Source organism: Octodon degus, unplaced genomic scaffold (assembly GCF_000260255.1).
Source record: "Octodon degus isolate 3935 unplaced genomic scaffold, OctDeg1.0 scaffold00123, whole genome shotgun sequence".
Lineage (NCBI taxonomy): Eukaryota > Metazoa > Chordata > Mammalia > Rodentia > Octodontidae > Octodon > Octodon degus.
Window position 1 is genome coordinate 6,891,125 of NW_004524699.1, and position 8,252 is coordinate 6,899,376.

Consider the following 8,252-nt stretch of genomic DNA (forward strand, 5'->3'; position numbering starts at 1 on the left):
CTCCCCTGCCCCCTTCAAATCAACTTAAAAAAAAAACAAAAACAAAAAAAAAAAAACAAAAGACCTTTATTATTTATTTAGTACAGGCTCTCACTATGCAACTCGGACTTGCAGTGATCCCCCTCCTGTTTTACCCCCCTGGCGCTTGGATTACAGTTCTGTACCACCACACCTGGCCTCAGTTTCTGGGGCCAGCATGGCATGTGGTACCAGGGATCAGACTCAGATCCTTGCATTTGCCAGGCAGGCACTTAGACTGGGGCTGCTATCTCCCCAGCCCCCAATCAACTTATCTGGCCAAAAGTTAATGGATTCAAGGCAACCTTTGTCATCAGTGTCCTCTTTTCAGGTTGCTGAGTCTAGACCTTGATTTTGTCAGTGCCACTGCAGGATGCTCGAGGGGAAGCTGCAGCAGCAGGTAAACACCCCAGGCAGCACCACTCTGCACAATAGACATGCAGTTTCTGTCCGCCTGGAGTCCCTTCAGATTTGTTCTAAGGTGGCATAGACAACTATATGACAGAAGTGCGGCACTTGGCCCAAGAAATGAGGCCACGCTGGAAGGACACAAGCAGCTGAGCCCGCGAGTTGGAAGCCAATGTGGCCCTGAGCATCAGTAGTGAAGCATCTGGTGCTCCTGCTGAAAGGGCTGCAGCCTTTGAGGTTTCCTGAGGTTTCTGAGGTGACGCTCTGAGGGTGATCAGAACGCTGGCCCCTGGTACACTTCTTTCTTGGATTACCTAAGAATCTATCAGGAACACAAGCATCAAATGGCAAAGCCAAGAGCATATATTTTGGGCTATTGAGGGTTGAACCCAGGGTCTTTGCATTGGGCTATGTCCTCAAGTCCTTTGTTTTTTTTTTTTTTTTTTGCGGAACCGAGGATCGAACTCAGACCCTTGCACTTGCCAGGCAAGCGCTTAGTCTACTGAGCCATCTCCCCGGCCCCAAGTCCTTTGTTTTTTGAAACAAGGTCCCATGAAACTGCTAAGTTGCCCACATTGGGCTCAAACCTATGTGCCTCCAGCCTCAGCCTCCAGGAGTGCTTGGCCCACATTCCAGTTTTGATGGTGATTTCTACCTAACCTTACATGAAAGCCCATTCACAGAGCACATGCAGAGTGAAGACACTGTGCAGAGGACCCCAGCACTCTAATGGGGCCCCATCTAACAGCTGTGGGAAACGGGCTGCACTGCTCACCAGCCCGCACCTCAGGGCTGCAGTGGGTAATGAGCAAGTTTTCTAGCAGAAGGCAGCAGTGGCAGGGCCGGGGAGATGGCTCAGTGGAATAAGCACTTCCCTGGCAAGCGCAAGGGCCTGAGTTCAATCCCCGGTTCCGCAAAAAAAAAAAAAAAAGAAAAGAAAGAAAGAAAAAGAAGGCAGCAGTGTCTTGAAGGGATGCTTTCTAGAAACCTGGGGGAGCCTCCGTCTGCTCTGGACTCAGCCTCACCCTTCCAGCACCCCTCCCCGCTTTCCTGCTGTCAGCACTGCCCAGCCTGTTCCAGCCCAGTGCAAGGGAAGTGATGCATTCCCAGGGCTCAGCAGGCAGCACAAGATGAGTGCTAACAGGGAGGGAGCCTTCACCCACCACGCGCCCTGTCCTGTGGCCCCACAGGCTGCAGATGAGAGCAGGACGGGAAGCCGGACCCCGAGGGGCTGGGGCTACCAAGCTAATCTGAAAGCGCCTGTGATAAGATGCATTCGTTTATTGAGACAGGGTCTCATTTTGTAGTTGAGGCTGACTCCCCGAGTGCAGGGATTACAGGCATGGGCCACCCACCCAGCAATTCCTGTTTGCATGGGGAACATTGAAGTTCAGAAAGCATTAGTGTGACCTACCCAAAGCTCAAGGTCAGTCAAGGCCAGGAGTCCTGCTGTCTGCTCTGCCTTGTGCCCACACTAACAAGGCTTTCAAAACTCATTTCTTTTGGGGGGTGGAGGGTGCCGGGGATGGAACCTGGGGCCTCACACATGCCAGGCAGGTGTTCCGATACTGAGCTGAACCCTAGCCCCTCACCATCTCTTGTAGATACAAGAGTCAGATGGTGGGAGGTGACAGCTCGTGCCTGTCATCCCAGCACTTGAGAGCCTGAGACAGATGGATCATCTCTGCAAGTTCCAGGCCCGTTGGGGCTACAAAATGAGTTCAAGGCAAGCATGAACCACAAACCAAGATGCTGTCTCAAAAACAAATAACACTCAAACACCCAGAGCCAGCTATTAGAACATAACTCCAGAAAAGAAAAGAAATGGTTTTCTCAAGGTGCAGGTTAAGAGGAGAAGAAAGGAACATACTGCTCCAGATCTGGGCCCGTGAACCACACGCCAGGCCCCTAGTGACAAGTGCACAACTGAAGGCACAGGAAGGCGATCCTACTGAACAAACTATACAGCAGCAAGGGGTCTGTTTATTTATTTATTAAATCAAGTTTTAGTAAGTACTTTGTCACCACAGCCATCAGTTCACAGAATGCGTCCCAGTGAGCCACCCCAGAGTACCTGTGCCACCGAGGTGCACGGCTCTAGCGTCGAAAGCAAAGCCTGTTGCTGGGCCTGCAGCGTAAGTCTTTGCCCGAGACACCTGGACGCCAGCAACCCCTCTCAGGGCCTCTGTAGTGGTTTTAGGCAAGCAAACTAGTCATGATCCTGTACTCAGAGCACGTCAAAGGTTACACAGTAGCTCCGAACTCCTCCCAAACCTCATTCAACCCTGACTACTGCCCCTCTGCGGACAGCAAGCTCATGCATGTTGCAAGCCCCATTTCAGCCCACTGTTTGCTGATTTTTTTTTTCTTGCTTTTTTTTTTTTTTTTTTTCAGAACCAGGGATTGAATTCAGGCCCTTGCGCTTGCCAGGGAAGCACTTATTCCACTGAGCCATCTCCCTGGCCCCTCCTGCTTATGTTTTTGAGACAGGGTTTCACTGCGGAGTTTAGGACGGAGTTGAACTCATGCTGTAGCCAAGACCAGACTCAAACTTATGGTGATCCTCCTGCACCAGCCTTCCGAGTGCTGAAGTCACAGGTGTGCACCACCATGCTGCTACAGAGCATCATAATACAAACTAAAAACAAAACAGGAGCTGACTCTGGTGCATGCATCCCTAGCACTGCAGGAAGGAGAATCCAAATTAAGGAATCAGTCCCCTGTTGTCCAGCGCGATGCGCGGCCCGTTCTCACCCTGGACACCCAGCTGCCCGGGTGTGCTCAGGCCCTGCCCACAGCACACATCTGCTCTGTGCCCACATCCCCTCCTGGCCTGAGAGGCTAACCCCACCGCCCAGGCTGGCACGTCCACATGCTAAAGGGGGTTTTGTGGGAAGGTGGCTCAGTGCAGCTCAGCGCGAAATGGTCATGACATCGCCAGCTCCCACAGATCCCAAAGGCAAGGGAAGCAAAGGAAGAGACCAAGCGGGGAAGGCTTTTGCTCATGATTTTTGCAAATTAAGAAGGGTAATTTCAATCACTATCACATGGACACCTACCCCATCTGCTCAGGGCCTGCACCTGTGAAAAATCTCACCTAATCACATGGTAAAAATACATAGAATAGACTGACAAATTTCTAAATCTGACATCTTCCAAATACAGCCACTTCTCGTTACTTTATTATTGCTTCTCTGCAACACAATGGTGACCGCAGGTGACATCAGGAGCGCCAGAAGGAACAAGTCAGAAAGCCCTTGGGGACCGGGATCTCCTTATGTTGCAAACATTTCTAGGTAGAAAAAGATGAAAAAACCGGAATGAGTTTCTGATCCCACCGCTTCCGATACAGGGCTGAGAACACTGAGGACAGCAAGCTGAGTCCTGCAGAGCAGTGGGCCGAAGTCAGGGCCCAGCAGGGAGACAGTATCAGTGCTGCTGAAGACTACAGAAAACCCCGTCTCAGCCGTCACACATGCTGAAAGTCAGGGGCTGGCTATCCTGGCAGACTCACGATGAAATTAAAAAGGAACCCCTCATGCTGCGCTGACCCTGCCCTCGGGCCCGCCAAGCCGGCCATCAGAGTCCGGGCGTGGTGGCACATGCCTGTAATCCCAGCGCTGGGGAGGCTGAAAAAAGAAGGTTCACTATGAGTCCAAGCTGCATAGTGAGACCTTGTGCCAAATACATTTAAAAAAAAAAGGGCAGGGGGTGGCCAGGGAGATGGCTCAGTAGAATAAGCTCTTGCCCGGCAAGCACAAGGGCCTGAATTTAATACCCGGTTCCACAAAAAAAAAAAAAAAAAAAAAAAGAAACCCTCAGCCACAGAGGTAGCTCAGGGGACTAAGTGCCTGCTTAGGCAAGCACAGGGACAGGGTTGGATCCCCAGTGGTCCCGGCCCTGCCCTGAGCATACTGAGCCCACTGAGACTGGGTGTGGTGGCTCATGCCTATAATCCCAGTGCTGGGGAGGCTGAAAACAGGAGGATCACTACAAGTCTGAGCTGTGTAGTAAGACCCTGTACCAAATACATAAAAGAAAATAAGTTAAAAAATAAATAAGAATGAACCCCTCAAAATTTCTTAGTAAGCCAGGCATATTACATTGATTCTCAGTACCACCAAAAACAGAAAACAAGAATTCTTGGTAGCTGACTGGAGTGGCACACACCTGTAATACCCAGCATCCCAGAGGCAGAGGGAAGAACTCTGGCCAACATGTGAAACAACGTACTGGTGGGAGAAGAGTCACTAAATGTATTTGACTCATCTTCAAGGACAGCTGCCTAACAGGACTGTGGAGGATGACACACGGGAAGATAAAACACCAGCTCTTAGTCCAAAGGGGAATTCAAGAAGCCAAGAGCAGCGGGTGGGAACTCAGGCAGAGGCTGCAAGCAGTGTCCGGAGGCCCAGACCTCTCAGCAGATGGAGCAGTCCAGGCCAAAAGCCGCGAGGTGCTGGGCCAAGGGCAGCTTACCTCCAGGAACTGCTTGAGGCGAATGAAGGAGCCCATCTGTCCTGAGCTCGTGACGGCTTCGATTCTACAGGGAGAGAACCACGACCCGTGAATCCCACCACAGGGCCCGCCTCTTCCAGAGAGGTCTGGGACCTGTTGCTTGGGCTGTAGGGCAGATCTGGTGACTTGGAGCAGTGTCCTCTAAGACACACATGCTCTACTCTTCCACATGGCCCCAAATAAGGGACAAAAGACAAGACAGCACTGCTCCCCTCTGAGGTCATCGTGATCAGGTGGGATGGACCACCTTACAGCCTCCCCCACCTGAATTGAGGACAGGTGTACTGAGATCGGCTCCACAGCACTCGCGCGAACTGATGGGCATTAGGGCTGTGTCTAGATGTGCCCCCAAAGCCTTGTGCAGTTATAGGTTGGGCTTTTCAGAGGTGGCGGAATCTACGATGTGTTACTGATTTACGGTTTGATGCTAGGGTTAAAAGTAGATGCCTGCTGGATCAGTCTACTGATTGGTTTGGCAAGACCCTAATTCTGGCAGACTGAATGCAGTATAAGGGGCAGACGGAGGCTCGCCTTTATCGCGCGCTTGCTGCCACCTTCCGCCCACCACGAGTTATTTCTCCCCTGCAATGCATCTGCCACACCACCCTGTCTTGGAGCCAGCCACCTACAGACTGAAACCCCTACAAACAGTGAGCTCAATAAACCTCTCCTTTAGCTTTCGGCGTCAGGTACTTTGTCTCAACAGTGAGAGAAAAGTATATCTGATTCTTCTACTAAGTGAGGGCACTTGCCTCTGTGATGCGTGACTGGCACCCAGATTATCTGGGGGAGTTTGAAAAGGAGTATTTTAAAAATACCAGGTACCTAATCTAAGACCTGCTTTGTGTTTGGCTTGACCAACACAATTGGATTTGAATTTTAAATGTCTTTATTTATTTGTGCAGCTTGGACTCAGTGATCCTCCTGTCTTATCCTCCCCAGTGCTGGGATTAAAGACGCACCACTACGCCTGGTTTTGGGGCCTGCACTGTGCCCATGAGGTTCTGGGGCCTGCATTGCATGGGGTACCAGAGATCAAACTTGGGTCCTTGCCCTTGCCAGGCTGGCACTTAAACCACCAAGCTATCTCCCCAGCCCTTAGCCAACAGGATTTAAGAGACTCTCATTAGAATTAAAAACTGGTTGTTTGTTTTTTAATTTTTAGGGAAGGGTCTACAGGGTGTTCAGGGTCTCACTAATATATCAGACTCATAGTGATCCTCCTGTTTACAGCCTCCCAAGAGCTGGGATTACAGGCACATGCCACCATGCCCAGTCTCAATCACTAAGCGTGCCTTGGGGGTGGGGCCGGCATGGCAGGCCCGGGGATTGAACCCAAGGCCCCTGCACCTGCTTGCAGGTGTTTAATCTGCTGAGCTATTTGGCTGACCCTACTAAAAACCACTTGTTCAAGTCAAATAGAAGGATACAACAGGAATAAGAAGATTTCATCCTAAACACAGGCTTTTCTTTTTGGGGAGTCAAACCCAGAGCCTTGCACATGCTGAATGAGCACTCTACCTCAGAATGAATAAATTTTTAAATGTGAGTCAAAATTTGCAGGGAGGGCGACCCAGGGATATAGCTCAGAGGTGCATCTCCTGCCTCACAAGCATGAGGTCCTGAGTTTGATTACTGGTAAGAAAAACAACAACAACAACAACACCTTGCAGGGAATAAGTAGCACTCAAGGGACTCTGAGACCTGGCTCATCTGTTTAAACAAATCCACATGCCCACTGCACAAGCCTGCTACCTGAGCAAGTATTCCTCTTTGATGAGAAGTACCATCTTCCAGAATTGGGCCTGGTACTGCTTCACGAGGGCATGGCCACACACCTGGAGGGACAGACAGGCACCATGAGTGGACGCGGGACACATCTACTGCGCATACTCAGCTCTTTGGCTTTTACAGTGCAGCTGGACCAGCTAAGAAGGAAATGCAGGGGAAACCCAACCCTCCTCTACGCCAGGAGAAGGGCTCAGGAGGCACTTCTAGGCAGAGCCACGCTGTCAGGACTGCACGGAAGCCTTTGCACCCCAGCCGTGGGAAGAAAAGAATCCGGGGACACCTGAGTTCTCAGAGCCTCAGCTCCTGTTCATGTAGCATAACTTTGGGACCTAGGAAGTGACAGACCTGCTGGCACCCTTGGCCAGATGGCTGCAGGCTGGTCCTGTATGCACCCCAAGCCTTCCGTAGCGAGGGCATCCTTCCTGTCGAAGCTCTTGCCTCACCCACTAGGAGCTCCCTCAGCCACAGCTGGAAGTGTGCAGAGCCTTCTTAATGGGGCAGGTGATACGGACACCACCACAGTGACACTGAGTGACAGCCCAGGGTGGCCCCTTCCCTTACTGTGCACAGGAAAACAGGCAGAGTTGGCTTCCACGGTGAGGCCAAGGCAGCATGTGGGAGGAGGGCCAGAAAGGGCACATGGCCTGCAGACAGTGGTCTGCGTGCTGGCGGGACTCCAGGCCCTGGAGACACCAAGGCACACGGAACCCTTGGTCTGGGAGTCCTTCAATATGCCTTCTCTTCTGCTAGGATATATACATTTTCTTTATAAAAACAAGCATCTACCTGAAGAAGGCAAGTACAGTGGCTAAAAATGTGAAAGCTAGGTTTCTCTTATAGCTCAGAAAAACCTGTGTCACTAGCCCAGTGTTCCTCACCACCAGGCTCTTTCTTTTCTAAGACAGGGTCTCAAAACACAGTGCAGGCTGGCCTTGAACTCACAGCAATTTTCCTGCCTGAGCCTTCTGTGTGCTGGAATTACAGGTGTGTACCACTATGCCCAGCAGGGCTCCACTCCTATACCACTTCCCCATTCGTGTCACTCATGGTCCTGAGGTCACCGGAACTGCTGGCCTTCTCTTGGGTGAGGGCTGAATTACATACCTCCAAGAAGTCAAAAAGGATGGTGGCTGTCACGTCAGACAGAGGCTCCATGTTCACAAGCTGTGCCAGCCAGCACCAGCCGTGACTCAGGCCGTGAGGGTGAGTCTGGAGGGAGAGAAGCCAGGCAGTGACTCGACCTCATCATATCAGAGGTCTCAACTGTCAGACATGAACCCCGCAGCCATCCAGCCCAAGCACACCCAGAGGGCAGAAATGGCAGCCAAACACATTCCTGTGCCAGATATCCTGGCTGTTCAGTCAGTGTGTATCTTTTATTTTGTACTGAGGGTTAAAGGAAGAGCCAGGTTGGGCAAGTAGTGTACCAGTTAGGGATGTCCCCAGCCTTTCTTTCAATTACATTCAGATGGGTTTTCCTTGAGTTGCCCAGGCTAGCCTTGAACTTGTGATCCTCC

At 51.2% G+C, this 8,252-nt stretch overlaps 1 protein-coding gene across 1 annotated transcript in view; it reads right to left on the bottom strand.

The window, feature by feature from the left end:
• Positions 1-2,891: 2,891 nt before the first annotated feature.
• Gle1 (GLE1, RNA export mediator) overlaps positions 2,892-8,252 on the bottom strand; it is a 59,562-nt gene continuing 54,201 nt past the window's right edge. The window contains exons 13-16 of the mRNA XM_004640479.2: positions 7,840-7,944; positions 6,700-6,782; positions 4,906-4,969; positions 2,892-3,718 (exon numbers count right to left, since the gene is read on the bottom strand). Of these exons, the coding sequence (XP_004640536.1) occupies positions 3,650-3,718; positions 4,906-4,969; positions 6,700-6,782; positions 7,840-7,944 (321 nt within the window). The 3' untranslated portion in view covers positions 2,892-3,649. The remainder of the gene's footprint in view (positions 3,719-4,905; positions 4,970-6,699; positions 6,783-7,839; positions 7,945-8,252) is intronic.